General features: G+C 38.4%; 1 protein-coding gene across 10 annotated transcripts in view; it reads right to left on the bottom strand.

Annotated features, from left to right (window-relative positions):
* Window positions 1-17317, bottom strand: part of LOC132590756 (PHD finger protein 14-like) — a 169138-nt gene that overhangs the window by 87624 nt on the left and 64197 nt on the right. For all 10 annotated transcript variants that reach the window (XR_009556765.1, XM_060263671.1, XM_060263675.1 and 7 more), the window contains 2 exons: window positions 16782-16832; window positions 16551-16672 (listed from right to left, as the gene is read on the bottom strand). Coding sequence is in view for 9 of the 10 variants with exons in the window: in XM_060263671.1 (XP_060119654.1) it covers window positions 16551-16672; window positions 16782-16832 (173 nt within the window). In the remaining variant the exon portion in view is untranslated. The remainder of the gene's footprint in view (window positions 1-16550; window positions 16673-16781; window positions 16833-17317) is intronic.

The raw sequence follows: 17317 nt of genomic DNA, 5'->3' as shown, positions 1-17317 counted from the left end.
TGAAGCTGTCTTATACTCAGCCAGAACATTGGTCCATCAAGGTCAGTTTTGTCTACTCAGTCTGGCAGCAGCTCTCCAAGAGCCTTGTGTAGAAGTCTTCACCTATTACCTGATCCTTTTAAATGGAAGGGATTGAACCTTGAACCTTCCTCATACCAAGCAGACACTCCACCACTAAGCCATGGCTCCTTCACAATTAAAGTGGGGTTCCAAGTGATGGAACCATGGCTATTGCTTGTAAAGGTAGTGAGGGCAAATTTCTCCAGTCCGAAAGAGACAGAGGGATGGAGCCCATATCCACTCTTAATTTGACACAATTACACTGTGCATTGAACAAGTGGTGTTAAAAGAATCAAAAAGTGTCACCATCACAAATTCTTGGATTAATTTAATAAAAGGTACTTTTGCACAGACTTCATCCTAAAAAACAAACAACCCCCCCCCCTTTCATTTTCTTGTTGTAATGAGACTGCAAAAGCTATGCTTAATCAAGTACCAGAACATCACCTAAACCACAGGGCTCTCCACATATAGATATTCTCTAGCATTTGTGGAAAGTTACACTTCTCAGTCACTCTGCAACTCCTATTTTAAATGTATTTGAAGTTAAAATGTGAGTCTATATACAATGCAAAAATCATTCACACTGAAGCTACTCACAGTATCTCTGTAATGAACTGAATGCCATTCTACCAACCTTTTTGCTTTGGGCTTTGTCTTGACTCTGAATTAATTACTTTTGCCCTCAGAGATACCTTGTACATTCTTGTTCAATTAGATCCTATACATGAATGTTTCAGACTTAACAAACAAGTTGCTTTTCCTCACTAGACTGTTTTACAGTTGACTCTGTAGTTTTACTTGCAATGCTGACGGCTATCCTGGCTGATGGACTGAGGAATGGGAGTTGATTCTGCCTTCATTTCAGACACATTCTGAACTTGATCCATCTTCTGTGGCTGGCATAAAAGTCTGTATATTTAAGTTCCACTATTTTAGGTTCACTGGTTAAGCCAATGCTTCTTTTGTGGAAAGGGAGGAAAATCCTTCTCTGACATCTTCATCAATAAAATGTAGTGGTGGAGAGGGTGGAAATTTATCCTGTCAAGTGTCAGACTTGCTTTCTTTAGCTCTATAGCTTTGTCATGGAAATGTGTTTTGCTCATTTCTTAGAATTTTTCAGATCAATTTCTGACAGCTCCCACATGGGTGCTGTGACTTTGGGTGGACTGCAGCTTTTCTCCTGAATTGTCATCTGTCATATACGGGGATCAGTAGCCATGTACACTATCTTTCCTGAAGCATTTTTATTAGAATAAATTTTTTACACATTCATCTGGCACCCACTACCTGCAACAGTTGTTGCTGAAATATCTTTATACTATTGTCTAACTTTTCTTGCTTGGCTTAGTTTTTTGGCACAGAACATATCAAGGCCATATGGATGTAGGTGGGTGTGCTGGGTCCCCCAAACAGCTATTTTTAAAAATAAAACTGTATCTACACCAAAAACCATTTTCCTGGCTTCTTTTAAGCTTTCACTACTGAAAATGTGCTAATAGGCTACAGAGCAGTGGTCTATGTTTTCTTTGTTCTTGTTCTGTTGCCCATGATCTTGGTATTGACATCTGTGAGATCATAACCTCTGGTCTTCCTCTTTCTGTCCTTTGACCATGAACTCAGAAGTCTCACCATGTCAACTTAAGATTAAAAGAGGGGCCTGGGGCTATAGGACATATTTCAAGGACACCTCTATGTCTGAGCCAAGAGTAGATCCTATGTTTATGATACAACGGAGCTGCAAAGTTTCTAGAATCTTTGCTTCTCTATTTAATGTTAAAAAATAATATGTGTCAGTGAAGTCTGAAGCTTTCCAATCTCACTGCAGTGCCACTGGAAAAATATCCAACTATCATAGTCATAATAAACAGGGATGGAATGACAGTAGGTCTGCAACCCCCATCCCACAATTCCAAAGCCTGTGAGTGAATCTGCCAGTTGCAGAACTGGCCTTTGCCAAACTCCAAGTAAAGTTATTGTCCAGCATGGATACTACAGGACAGTATGTATCCATAATATACTAGCTGTCAACAATATTAAAGCTAGGAACTTCTGCTTAGACTGTTACAAAATAGCAATTTGAGTGATGTGTGTACATTTATACTTGCTTTGCTGACATTTCCCATTAAGTCAAAGTATAACACTAAAAACTCATCTGAACTTGTTTAAATTGCATCCTTAGTATTTATAGAGAATTTTGTTTTAAATCACTTCTGAACATTTCTATTATCTCCAAATATCTGGATAAGAGACCTAACCAAAATACTAGTGCCTCCATTTAGCTGCAGGCACATGTGTTCACATTAGTAGTAATAAAACAATTTTCTAACAGCCAATGCAGTAAAACAAACATTTCCAGTGAAAGGACATCAGATATCAAACACTGGCATATACAGCATGAACAGCCATAGTTAAACAGAAAATGTAATTTTGAAGAGTTGGGCAGAAACTTCCCTTCGTAACAATCCTGCCAAACTGAGGGAATCTAACATTTCAAAATATTTCTTAAACTAAGTGGTAGGAATCTAATTAAAAAATCTGAAAGAATCTTTTTCACATAGCATACAGAAAAACAGACACAATATTTCATGGTAAGAAAGCAGCAGGACCATATATCTGTAAGCATTACTGACAATATGTAGCTCAAATTACTTTCATACCATGTATTGAAATTTTATGAACTATAACAAGAGAAATATTATAAAGCAGGAAGACATGGTTAACTGAATACGTATATTCTTATACAAATTAAAGATTATTATTATTATCTCTTCAGTTATTTCAGGAGGCATGGAATGAAATAACAGCTTAAATAGTTTTCCATTATTATCTAGATACATCCTAAAGAACCGTTTTCTTTACTAAGACAGAATTTTTCATGTATTCATCCCATTTGAAATGGACCTTAGTGGTTTTTAGCTTACAAGCTGAAACTTAGAAGTATTAAAATCAGATCTAAATTTTCAGTTTTAAAAATTTGATATATTCAGTTCTGAGACATAGAATCACAGAGTTAGAAGGGACCAGCAGGGTCATCTAGTCCAACCGCCTGCACAATGCAAGAACTTCACAAATAAGTCCCACATACATACATCCCTTGTGACCCCTGCCTCCATGCCCAGAAGATGGGAAAAGTCTCCAGAATCTGTTGCCAAATTGGCCTGGAGAAAACTGCTGCTTGAACCCACAGTGTCAGTCAGCATTTTCCTGGGCATGCAAGAGAGGGTCACGAGAAGTAAGCACTGATGTAACCCTTCCTGCCCTCCTTCCCATGATCTGCCTAATTCGCATTGTTGTCAAGATGGCCATCTAGCCTCTGTTTAAAAACCCCCAAGGAAGGAAAGCCCACCACCTCCCAAGGAACCAATTCCACTGAGGAACCGCTCTCACTGTCAGGAAGTTCTTCCTAATGTTTAGCCAGAAACTATTTTAATTTAATTTCCTGATGATTCTGGTTTGATCTTCTGAGGCAACAGAAAACATCAGATTCTGTGCTGTCCTCTATATGACAGCCTTTCAAATACTTGAAGATAGTGATCATATTACCTTTCATTCATCTCCTCTCCAGGCTAAACATACCCAGTTCCTTCAACCTTTTCTCATAGGACATGATCTCCAGACCCCGCACCATCTTCATTGCTCTCCTCTGGACATCCCAGCTTGTTTATATTCTTCTTCAATTGTGGTACCCCAAACTGAAGACAATACTTTAGGAGAGGTCTAACCAGAGCAGAGGAAAGTGATACTACCACTTCATTTGATCTCAACACTATACTTCGGTGATACAGCCCAAAACTGAATTTGCCTTTTTAAAATTTGCCTTTTTAGCTACCGCATCACACTGCTGACATGTTCAGTGTATGATCAAATAAGACCCCTAGATCCTTTTGGGGCATACTACTATCCAAACAAGTCTCCCCCATCCTATAACAATGCATTTGGTTTTTCCTACCTAAATGCAGAACTTTACATTTATCCCTGTTAAAATTTATTTTATTTGCTTTAGCCCAGTTTTCCAGCCTGTCAAAATCATCCTGTATCCTCACTCTGTCTTCTACTGTATTTGCAATTCCTTTCAATTTAGTATCATCTGCAAATTTAATATGCATCCGCTCTACCCCTTCATCCAAATCATTTCTAAAGATGTTGAACAAACAGGACCCAGGACAGATCCCTAAGGCACTCCACTTGTTGCTCCTCTCACAGAGGATGAGGAACCATTCTCTAGCACATTTTGGGTGTGATCTGGCAACCAGTTCCTAACAGTAACATGATCCAAACCACATTTTACCAATGTCAACAAGAACAGTATGGAACCTTATAAAAAGTCTTACTCAAATCAAAATTATGACTACAACATTCCCCTGATCCAGCAAGGTAGTAACCTTAAAAAAAAGAAAGAGTTAAGATTAGTTTAACATGACTTGTTCTTGAGAAACCCATGCTGTCTCTTAGTGATCACAGATGTCCATTCTAAATGTTCAAGGACTGACTGATGATTTGTTCTAAAACTTTTCCAGGTATAGATGCCAAGCTGACGGGTTGGGACTTTCCTGGATTCTCCTTTGCTCCCTTCTTGAAGATGGGGACATTTGCTCACCTCCAATCTTCCGGCACCTCACCTGTTCTCCAAGAATTCTCAAAAATAATGGCCAGAGGCTCAGAAAGTATGTTCACAAGTTCTTTTAGTACCTTTGGATGCAGTTCATCTGGCCCTGAGGACTTAGTTTCATTTAAGGAAACTTAAGTATTTATGTACTACCCCTACTCTGATCCCAGGCTGCAACTCCCTTCCTTCCTCATGTGTTCTGTTTTTGTCATGATGAGCACCATTTCCCTCTCAAGAGAAGACTGAGAAGCAGATTGAGCATTTCTTCATCAACTTTCCCGTCCTCATAATGGACTCGCCATTTCCTTGCTCTTCTTCATACTTTGTACATAAGAAAAGAACTTATTTGTTGTTGTTGGTTTCAGCATCTCTCACTAGCCTAAGCTCATACTGAGCTTTAGCTTTCCTAACTCTTTCTCTACAAGCACTGATGATTTGTTGATATTCATCCTTGGCTATAAGGCCCTCTTTCAATTTCCTAAATAAGTCTTTTTATTTCTTAAGTCTTTAGAAAGCTATGGAGCCACCTTGGATTCTTTAGGGTCCTCCCATTTTTCCTTCTCACTGGAATTGTCTGTGATTGTGCCTTCAATATTTTGCTTTTAAGAAACTCCCACACCTCTTGAACTCCCTTCATCTAAGTATTTCTCACCACGGAATACTACCCAGCATAACTTTAAGTTTGTTAAAATTTGCTTTCCTTAAGTCCAACCTATATAGAATCATAGAGTTGGAAGGGACCTCCAAGGTCATATAGTCCAACCCCCCGCACAATGCAGAAAATTCACAAATACCTCCCCCTAAATTCACAAGATCTACATTGCTGTCAGATGGCCATTTAACCTCTGTTTAAAAACCTCCAAGAAAGGAGAGCCCACCACCTCCTGAGGAAGCCTGTTCCTCTGAGTATATGTCTGACTATGTACAGCTTTTCCCTTCCCCAAGATTGTAAATTCCAAAATCACATGGTCACTATTACCCAAGGTGCCCACTACTTTCACCTCATCAACCAGTTCTTCCCTGTTGTTGAGAATCAAGTCCAAGATAGCATATTCCCTTGTTTCCCTCTCCACTTTCTGGAAAATGAAACTGTCAGCAAGATAAGTAGGAGTGCCTCATCCAAGTCCTCTGCCTGGCTTGGTGGTCTATAGCAGATATCCACCATAATATCAGTTATTTCTTACCCCCTTTTACCCAGAGACTCTCATAAAATCACTGAATAATAGAATTGGAAGGGACTTCCAGGGTCATCTAGTCCAACTCACTGCACAATGCAGGAAATTCACAAGTACCTCCCGTTACACACACACCCAGTGATCCCTGCTTCAAGCCCAGAAGATGACAAAAAAGAAAAGGGGAAAAAACCCAACAACTCTCCAGGATCTCTGGCAAAACTGGCTTGGAAAAAACTCCTGTTTGCCCCAAAGTGGCAAACAGCATTTCTATGAGCATGAAAGCAGGACTCAGGAGAACTAAGCACCGATGCAACCCTTTCTGCCCTCCTTCTCATGATCTCAACTGAACTTCCATGCTCAGATTAAGTATATACCACCTTACATATAATGCTACTTTTCCGCCTTTCCATATTTGTCTGTCCTTTTTAAGTAAGTTGTACCTTTCGATCCTAATATTCCAATTGTGAGTGTCATCCCACCAAGTTTAAGTAAGAAGAGTTTCTTCTTTGTATGCTGCCTCAAGGGCATGCACCTCATGCTGTGGAACTTGTCTTTTCTCGCCACACTTCAGAAAATACGATTTTAAAATGCAGATACATCCCTCTAGTTTATTAATGGAGGATTATGCTTTTCCTCTCCTCTAAAAAAGAGAATTCCTTGTGGCGAGCAGTGACCTTTCTGGATGTCTCTAACTGTGAGAACCTAAAAGGAGTTTTGAACTGGCTTACTGAATTTATGTTTTAAAATTACCCATGCTTGATTTAATTATACTTTCTTTTAACTAACACACAATGTTAACCTGTGCCCAGTGTAACTGAATTTATGCATTTCTTATTATTAACAGACCTTTGTTTTATAGATTGCTAGGCATAAACATATGTTGGATGCAAATGTGTCCACTTAAAGGTTGTGCAAAGACAAGCGACAACAAGCAGATTAGTCTTCCCATTGTTTGCAGCAAACAAGCTACAAGAGGAAAAGATACTTTTTCTACTTTGCAGGGAACACAAAATTTGCAATGACTGCCTCTCCCACCTCAGTTGGTCTGCAGTGGTATCTATGCTGGTAATATCTGGCCAAGATACTAAAGATGCCCCTGGATTAAGACCGACTAAGTCTCCATGATCATCCAAGCACAACCAACTGATAAAAGGGGAAACAGACATTTTCAGCAGGCTCTCCAAACAGAAAGCTCCAGCTCTGCAAGGTAGCAGGCTGCACTCTAGTGCCAAAGTGTCCCAGATCTGGTGACAAACGTAACAACATTGCCTATCTTCTCAGTGTTCTAACTACTCAGGTATAGCTAATTTTAGTCCTTATCTAATTTTCTGGTTTAGTTCTAATTTTTGGTCTGTTGTAGCTGATCAAACTATCCAGGTGTAGCTAACTTTAGTATTAAACAGGCTCATAGGTTCTTGGCTAGTTTTACTGCAGTACAGGAAGAGTTAAACAGAGGATCCAACAAAGGGTTAAAACTCAGGTCACAGGGCTAGTTTATGCTCTAATATCACTTTTAAACTTTATTACACCTATAGATTAATGTACTAATACCAGGGACTAAGGATAGTAAATTCACAGATATTAACCTTAGGCAGATTTTTGAAACAGAAAAAGACAGAAACAACAACAATAAAACCTGTAGCTAGGATTTAAATACAGCTGGGTTTAAAAAACAAACAGGGGGCCCAATTTTAAACTACATCTAATTTTTAAGATAATTTTCACATTCTTTAAAGAAGTTGTTTTTTTTCTATAAGGCAGGGGTGGCCAACAGTAGCTCTCCAGATGTTTTTTGCCTACAACTCCCATCAGCCCCAGCCATTGGCCATGCTGGCTGGGGCTGATGGGAGTTGTAGGCAAAAAAACATCTGGAGAGCTACTGTTGGCCACCCCTGCTATAAGAAAACAAGCAGTTCAATGCCTTCTACAACTGCTGAAGCTATTCAGCTAGAGTCCCCTTTAATCCAAGCCTAGAAAGGCTAAATTAACATCTGAAATAAAATTAAAAAGACAGCCTGGGAAGGAGAGATGCTCTTATCTGAGTACCTCCCTTTCATCAATACCTTTTGTTAATCAATCAGAGGCTCATCCTTCTTTATTGGTTAGCTCCAAATCAGTGTGATTGGCATCCAGTGCGATATGGGGTTTTGGCCTAAGTTGTTTATTTAAGGCTCCTATAAGCAGTGTCTGGAACAAGGAAACAGACAGGTGACTTCAGCAGACAACTGGCTTTAGCAGCAAGATGAGGAAGACAGGGTACTAGTGTCTCCACATCTCTAAAATGTTAAGGACACTTTCCAGAAACAGATCTATGTAAATAGGAAATTTATTTTTTAAAGGATTTTAAAGATTATGAAGTAGAATGCTAGTAGAGGATAGGGGGCTATTCAGTGAACTGCACTGAGTGCAACATGCATAATTATCTGCCTGCTGGAGTGTGCTCAGTGGAAGGAGCTCCTGGTTTGGCTGACCTGGAGAAGCTGAGACAGTCAGTTAGGCACACAGCTAAGACTTTAGGGAACTTATTAGATGTGTCCCAATCAATGTTCCCTCTAAACTGAGTTAGTGTGAGCTAGCTCACAGATTTTTAGCCTCCAGCTTACACATTTTTGTCTTAGCTCAGGAAGGATGACACCAGAGCACACTAATTTATGCAGTAACTCACAACGTTAATGCCAGTAGTTCACTAAGCAAAATTTCTGCTCACAAGACTCTGCAGCTTAGAGGAAACATTGGTCCCAATCCAAGAAAGGCAGCACCACCACTGTCAGGGATCCTTTCTGCAGTTGGTAAAAAAATATCCTTTCACAACAAGGAACCATCCTGGACAGGGAGGGAGAGGGGCTCTTGGTAGTTGGTGATTCAATATTTAGGCATGTAGATAGATGGACTGTAAACCCGTGTACTGACCACATGATTACTTGCCTGCCTGGTGCAAAGGGAGTTGACATTACACATAGTCTATATAGGCTAGCAGATAGTTCTGGGGAGCCAGTGGTCATGGTACATGTTGACACCAATGATGTGGAGAAATGTAGTTGTGTAGTCCTGGAGCAAACATTTCAGCTGCTAGGAAGGATACTCAAGGCCAAGACTTCCAAGGTAGACTTCTTAGAAGCGTTGTCTGTTCCATGCACAGGGCCAGCTAGACAGTCACAAATTAGGAGTGTCATTGTGTGGATGAGACGATGGTGTAGGGAGGTCCACAGGAGGAAGGTTGCAGGCCTAACACGTCTGGGGAATTATATTTATATGCAAATGCTGGGTCATTTTGTAGAAAAAAAGGAGGTGGAGCTCATCCAGGGATTGTTCTGCAGCTGCGCCTACTATTCAATGGACAAGTGGGAAGGAGGAGGTGGAACTGTCAGAAAGGTTCAGGAGCTGCACTTCTAGCATAATGCCAGATACAAGCATAGAGAGCTTCAAGAGGATATGGAGCAGAGGTCCATGAGTCGCTATTAGCCACAAGATATAGATGGAACACTATATCTGGGGCAGTGATGCACTATATTCTTGGTGCTTGGGAGGCCTCAGTGGGAGGGCTTTTGGAGTTCTAGCCCTGCTTGTGGACCCCCTGATGGCACCTGGGTTTTGGCCCCTGTGTGACACAAAGTGGGACTAGATGGGCCATTGGCCTGATTCAACAAGGCTTTTTTCATGTTCTTAAAGCTGTTCTCCCAAAAAAGCTGTGGCACCACCCAGCTGTATCTGGCTGATTCCTATACTGAGAAAGAAGGGTTGAAACCATACAAGGTCCAAGACAAAAAGAAGTATAATACTAGCAAATGGTGGTATAACAATTATAACATGGTATAATAACTATAATAAAATGAGGGAGACCTGGGTGGACCAGAATCTCCTTCACCACTTGTTGGGATTCTCCAATTTGAACTGTATCATCTGCTAATAATAATAATAATAATTTTTATTTGTACCCCACCCTCCCCGCCAAGGCAGGCTCAAGGCGGCTAAGTACATATAGCTCCTGTGTATGAGTGTAATACAATGGGTTGCTTTTTAAAAATGTCCTTGGTGTGAGCATAATAAATATTACTTCTGTATTCAAGAACTTACTGCCTGGCTTGCTCTCTGTCTGTCTCCCTTACCTATGGGGAAAAGTCCTGCTGGATCAGACTGGCTTTGGGAGGAGGCCTAATCACCTTTTCAGATCATTTGTACTGGGTCTGGGCTTGGTGTGCCCTGACACTGTTACTTGCTGCTTTCTACAATAGCTTCTAATACTGCATATTAGAAAAGCAGAGGTAAGGCTCAATATCATAGATCTGATGCAGAGGACCATGCACCTGATAACTGGAAAGAATTAGAAAGAACATGATCCTAGTTTATTAAAATGCTTTGTGATTTCTGCACAAACAATATAAATCATCCTTAAAGAACTAAGGAAATAGTATGTATTTTAAAAATACAGTAAAAAGAAACAAAACTTTCTAGTTGCACTATAGAAAAACCTTGCATTTAGTGATTTTATAACTTAGGATTTCTGCAGCGGAATTCAAAATGCCTGGCTACTTGTTCCTTCTCTGAGCCAACTTTGTTTCTTTTTAAATGAGAAAAAAAAGAGAAGTCAGCAAAACAAAATGTCACCATTAAATCATTCGGCAGCATTTTGTGTCAAAAATGTAATGGAAAAGGCACACATCATAGGAAAGGTTACTGTGCTTTCAGAACATCTTTTCTTTTGGTTCAGGGCTCATCCCTCTGCACAACAATGGAGGCACTACTGCTGCCTTCTCTCCCTGGGCTTAATGTGGCAGATGAAGGATGATGGCATTTTCAGCAGACCACAGTGCAGTGATTTTAGTGGTTATCTGACTGAAACTGATACTATGATTTAGAATAAGTGCTCTGTTTATGTGCAGTGGTAAAAGTCACTTACTACACAATCTTGCAATGTCAACTCATTGCTTCCATTAAACATTCCCTTAGCATAGCTTCATTGCAGATATCATAGTTGGTTGGAATTAGAGAAAAAGATTGCTGGTCTTGCAGCTCCAGGGGGAAAGTATGGCATTTTCATAAGTTCTGAAAGGATACCAAGCTTAAATATTTCATGAAAATGTCAAGTATGATAATGTTAGTTCCAGAAGTATTATAAATATTTGCTACATCAAATTTTCAAAGCCTATGAGTGCTATTTGATGTCTCCCATATATCCTGCACAAGGATCCCTTCATTTGTTTTGGAATTTTTATAAACTGGATTGTTTTACTTCTGAAGAATACTTTTATTACAGTGTGGTTCAAATCCCTACTCTGCCATGGAAGCTCGCTGGGTGACCTTGGGCCACCCACATTTCCTGAGCCCAAAACTCATTCGGGGCTATTGTGAGGACTTGTGCTACCCCAAATGGCAAGATTAAAGTATACTGAACAAATAACTTCAAAGAACACACTCAATTTATCTGTGCATTTTTAGATTAAGAATACAGAGTACGGGATTAGGAAAGATAATAAATTTCCCAAGTAATATCAATCCACTACTTGTAAAGACCCTCTTCACAAAAAAGACCCTTCCTTTATTTATCCTTTAGCTTGAATCAATGTGGTAGAAAAAGCCCAGTAGGAATTCATTTGCATATCAGGCCACATCCCTTGGTGTCACCATTGTTTCACATAGGGCTTTTTTGTAGGAAAAGCCCAGTGGGAACTCATTGGCAAAGCCAGCTGGAACTGCATAATGTATAATGTATAAAGTATAATGTTAGAATACAATGAGGGAGATCTGGGTTCAAGTCTCCACAAAGCCATAAAAGCTGGGCCAACCACTGAAAGTCTTTCTTCACATGGTTGGTATGAGGATAGCATGGAGAAAGAGAGAGCTGTGTAGGCTGCCCTGAGTTCCTTGGAGAAGAGGTGGAATAAAAATAGGATAGAAAACTTTTTATTCCTAAGAACAAAAGACACCTAAATCATCTAGTTTGATGTGCTCATCCTTAAGTACTTATTTAGTTACTACCTTTACATACCAAACTTCTGATATAAATATAATATATAACACAAAACAGAGAAGGGGACAGGAAAGAAAAAGGAAAATAATCACCAATTCTTAAAATAACATATGCAATTGTTACATAATGACCAGATAGGACAGTCTCTGCAGAAAATAGCTCTGGGAGAAGAAGAGTCAATGGCAAGCATTGTATCTTTTTCACAGTTATGTTTTTCTTCTACATATGAAAGCTATTTCTATTCTTTCCTAAGATTTGGTCACAAGCTGATACACAGCAGCATATTAAAATAAATCAGCTAAAGCAGCAACAAGGGAGATGTTATATCAAAAAGGAGTATAATACAAGCAGTAGGATGCAGCTTCTCAATGATAATGCAATGTACCACAAAAAGATCCAACTATAAATTATGACACCAACAAAATACAAGGACTTTCACTCACAAGCCTATTAAAATGACTATCTTGCTTATGAAAAACATTATATTAAGCAAAGCTATTTATTTAAAATAATTCTGTGGTGTCTTGACATTGCTCCATAATATATACTCAAGAGGCATTCTAAAGCAGTGATCTGTGGACCCACTGAACTGGAAACACATGGCAAGAAGTAAAAAAGCCAGATAACCTTGCTGGTGTCAAGCCCAGGATCAGGACAATAGACAAAGAAAGCTATGACATGAGACCCAAGCTAAACATAAGGTAGTATACTACAGTGAGAGACAAGTCATGGGTCAGAGCCATAAATCTTCTCCACAGGTGGGGAACCTTGCCCCACTATTCTGTCATTTCTCTCAACATGTGCACCAACAGCGGGAAAAGGTGGCATCTTTGCTCTCTATCCATACATGCTAGCAACAACAAAAACAAACAAAAATAGTATGTATCTTTAGGAGCTCATCTGAAGGTCCATATCTATGGGATGGAGACCACTGAACTAAAGCCATGTTGTCAGACAGCTGCAAACTATCAGTTTTCACCAGGGTGATACAAACGGCTACATAATATTTTCTATAAAACTATGTTTTTAAAAAAATTATTGTGAAAAATTAAAGATGACAAATGTGCCTGGTAATAAAAATTCTGGCACATAGTGCTGTGTACCTAAAGGGCCTTTGGACTAGGTTTCAAAAGTGATTTGGTACCTGGCAAACCACTACATTAAAGAAACATGAGGGTTTTTTCAAAAGCAGTTTGGTATAGGACATGAAAGAATGGCTGCTGTTTACAGGAGGGAAAAAAATTCCCTCAGAACATGCAAGCTGTTGGATGAGCTAAACTAGCCAGGAATGTCAATGTTTTTTAGTAAAGAAAAAGAAAAGTGCATGACTTACTATAATCATCATTCATGAAAGAACTTTTTAAGGCAGTGATGGTCAGACCACTGGGCCCCTCTATGACTTTTTCAAATGTTAAAGCTTAAGGTATTGTCTGAATAACCAGTATTGAATTACATAGTTATTTGTTTATTTATTATTACATGTCTACTCATCAGATGTCTCCTCTAAAGACAGGGAGAAAGGGGTGCAAAAAAAGAGCATAAAACAGACCCTAAAATGGACACATTAAAAAGTGGGTTGTAATTTATCAGTCCACTCAGCTGAGTATGGAGTCTTCCCCCAATGCAACAAGTCTCTTCTATCAAAGAAGAGTTCCATAGGAAAGAGGAAGTCTCAACTTTTAGCTCTGAACAGCAGATGTAAGACTATATATGTATTTGTGTGTGTATGTATGTGTATATTTAATTTTTTACTAAAATTAAAGTTTCGGCTGCACATAAACCAGTTTATACATGGCTTGCACTGCCGTTTTTAAAAGATTGCTAGGGCAATGATGTAAGGAGAGTCATTTCTTCTGGTTCTTGGGCAGGGATGACAGTGGTAAGACATGCGGGAGGGGTTTGTGGAGGAAAACACCCTGAACCACCATGGCTGAAACCATAATTAGTGGGGAGATGCATACTAGTTTTGTAGCTGCCTCCAAAGAAGACTTATGTTAGACTTTATCAATAAACGAGAAATTTCCATTTTCCATACTAATGTTTTACTTTATTTCCTTCTTTTGGCCTAAAACCTGCCAGACACAATTATGTTCAGAGTAGCTGTGATCTAGTTTCAGTCCTTCCATCAATATTTACTCCCCAGCTATAGTTTAACACATAGCATATACTGCTATATTGTTTGCTGTATAACCAACAATTTCAAATATTAGGATGAACAAAAACAGCAGATGAAAATTCAACAGTAGATACACTTGGCCTAATACTTTACATGAATATGCAATCAGTCACCATCTCACCAGGGGCACATACTGTTCAACTTCAAAAGGGAATAAAGGTATTTAGGTTTATGCAAGCCATATTCTTAAGAGAAATAGGAAGCAAGCTTCAAATAATGTTGTAAAGTTTTCGCATAACTGGGGACGTCTCTTAGAGCAAAAGACTTCAATTGATCATATACATCCTCTTAAATACAGTCTTTGTCTGAGAAGCAAGATCAATTCAATCAATAATGCTCCTAGCTGCTGTTGAAAGGCAGAACAGAAGCTGTTCTTGTGACCTGTTTTAAAAAACAGTGCATTCTTAAAACAAAGGCACACTGCTGACAGATGGTGGAACTGGGAACAATTTTAGCCTTGGCTGCTGGACAAAGAGATGCATTTAATAATAGATGTCATTGGAATGATGGGGCTCCTCAGACTTAACAGCCATTCTCAACAGGTACACCTCAAACACCAAACCCTATCCCTTAAATGACATTGCTGATGAAAGGTTGCTGCAGAGTAAAAGCAATAAAAGAAGGGAATTCAAAGATCTCCAGTGAAGAATTTTGACAAAAGGAGGTTTGGTATGTTTAAAAAGTAGTATTAATCCATTTTTGAAAAAAACTACAGAAAGACTGCCTGAACTGCTGTACTAGTTAATACATGCTCATGTTTACATATTACTATTTTTCTAAAATACAGGAATACCACCTTTCACCACACAGTTGGCTGCATTATGTTACACTGGCATACCACCATAGATCAGGTGCTTTACCAAAATTACAGACACAACATCACTGCTGCAGACTTGTAGAGCCCAGCAAACATATTGTTCAATGCACATAAAGAAATTAATTTTAAGTGTGAAAAACTGATCAACATCTCAAAAATAAATTCTCAGAGCAAACGTTAGCCGTTTGAATAAAACATTAATTTCTGACACTACATTTAGAAATCTCTTCAATACAGTCCAAAATATACACATATAAAGACTGCTGATTACAGACTTGTAAAAACAATTCTCTATTTTTAAAAAACCATACAGCCATGCTGAGACGCTGAAAGGCAACAAAAGGACTGTAACACTGACTTTCAGAATCACAGCATTGCTGTCAAGGTACCTGCTGTAAACTTCCTTGCAAGATATGTAGGTGGCACAGGTGGCCACAGGAAGAGCACAGTTCAGAAGGGCAGTTCTTGCTACAACTTGGTAGCATGGTGTGGGATGTTACAAAGAAACACCAAGTATGTAGCTTGACCTTATTTGTAGTGCATGGAATCTCTGAAGAAGCAACCTATTGTGAGATTTAGAAAATACTGTAGTTTTCTTTTCATAATTAATAAGAAACTGCACATCTTTTTTAGGACAAATTCTCTACTTCTAAAAATTTCATTTCCCCAATGCAGCTCACTATTCATCTCACAAAATAACAAAACATACAATATTTTAGTAGGGTTTCAAATGACAAACATTAAATATATCTTTATAAACTCGCAATTAAAATACTGTCAAACATTGCTTCAGATTCTGTATTATTGTTTTTTCTTCTAGAACAGAAGCACATACTACAACTGTCATAACCTACTTCTCAGTCATGCCTACTGCACTTACTTCAGACTATTCTGTCTGTTCCCTAACTGGCTTGCCACACTTATCTCCTAGAGCAATCCTTCCACTTTATGATCCCACAGGAACTTGCCCATTTTTTAGTTTGAATTTTTTTCTGAATCCTTGTTTCAAAAAAAACAAAATGAAGGGATCTTTGTGCATTTTCTTACAGAGAAGGCCAAAAGGCTCCTTCTAGCTTATACTTTTCATAAGACAAATTATCTTGTCTGAAACAGATATTCAGATCAGTCGTATCTTAATTTTGTTTCACAGCAAGTCAAGCTCTTTATGAAAGCATTCTATTTTTGCCAGGCAAATAAAGGGTCATATACAGCCACAAACCACTTTATTTTGCTTAAGTAGTGAATGGATATAAGTTAATCATCTGATCACAGCACCTTCTGTGCTTGAATCATAAAAGAATCTTAAACAGGTCAGATTATTACTATTACTCAATATAGGAAAACATGTCATCATGAGGCATTTTAGGGGGGTTGCACTGGGCTAAAACAACCAGATATTTTAAAGCAGTCAACTACAAGTTACTAACCTCACATGGATTTCTCATGTGTAAGATCAGCAGTGGACACTGTAATATGTTGTTAAAAAATCTGGCCTGCGTATCCTTGCTATTAACACCAGCCATGAAGTCTGATAAAATTTTCTATGTTACAAAAATAGTAGGATAAATATATGTGGCAAGTCAAAAGGTGGATCAAATCAATGTTTCCAAAGCAATATTTCCCCCCATAACAGATTTTTTTTTGTTAAAAAGCATTCTGCATTAAGAGGTGTTCTTTATAGTTATGATGAGAAAGTGAAGACAATGGAACTTTAACCCTACTGGAAATGGTCACATCAAACATACCTCACTAAATTTTCATTGTCCCCAGTTCCCTTGCATGTGGCACATTCAGTTCTTAGATCCTCGGACTTTGGCTTCTTTTGTACTACAGACTGCCTTTGTCTTCTTTCTCTAGGAATGCGTTCCTATTATTGAAAAACAGAAAAAGCAAAGACATTTAAAACTTTACACATTATTCAGATATTAATATGATCATTGACTCAATTTAAAATAAATAAATTACAATAGTCCAACCTCAATTTTTTCTTCTTCTGGAAAGAAGCTTCGTTTTCTTCCTCTAGTTCTCTAAAAATAAATATATTTTCAAATTAAGACCAATCAACTTGAACAGAAGAGTCCAAAGATCAGAGGCTGTTCTTTATAAAAAAAATCTCTCCATAAACAAACGGAGATTCCATATTCTGTCTCCACGTATGTGCCAGTTATGAGGGTTCAAACAGGGAGGAAAGTTTTGGGAAATCAAATATTTTATCTAAAAAGTTCTATATAAAAACTATTAAGAAATTTTACTTCTTCCTTTTAGAAAGGTGAGGCAGAAAATTTTCTAGAAAGTTTTCTAGTGCTTTCCATTCCTAAAAATTCACTGTTTTGTAAAGCTAATAAAAATGAATGGATTCCATTAGTAATGCAATATTAAGCAAACCTGGCAGTTTCAAACCTGTAATGAATGTTTTTCAGATTATCTTTAGCCATTGTTTGAGAGAGCATATGTACGTTTTAATGATTTATAAGTGTGGAAGAGAGAGAAATTACAAATACATATAATAATC

Source organism: Heteronotia binoei, unplaced genomic scaffold (genome assembly GCF_032191835.1).
Source record: "Heteronotia binoei isolate CCM8104 ecotype False Entrance Well unplaced genomic scaffold, APGP_CSIRO_Hbin_v1 ptg000654l, whole genome shotgun sequence".
NCBI lineage: Eukaryota > Metazoa > Chordata > Lepidosauria > Squamata > Gekkonidae > Heteronotia > Heteronotia binoei.
Note: the sequence above shows the minus strand (reverse complement) of the source record. Positions and strands in the feature narration are given on the sequence as shown.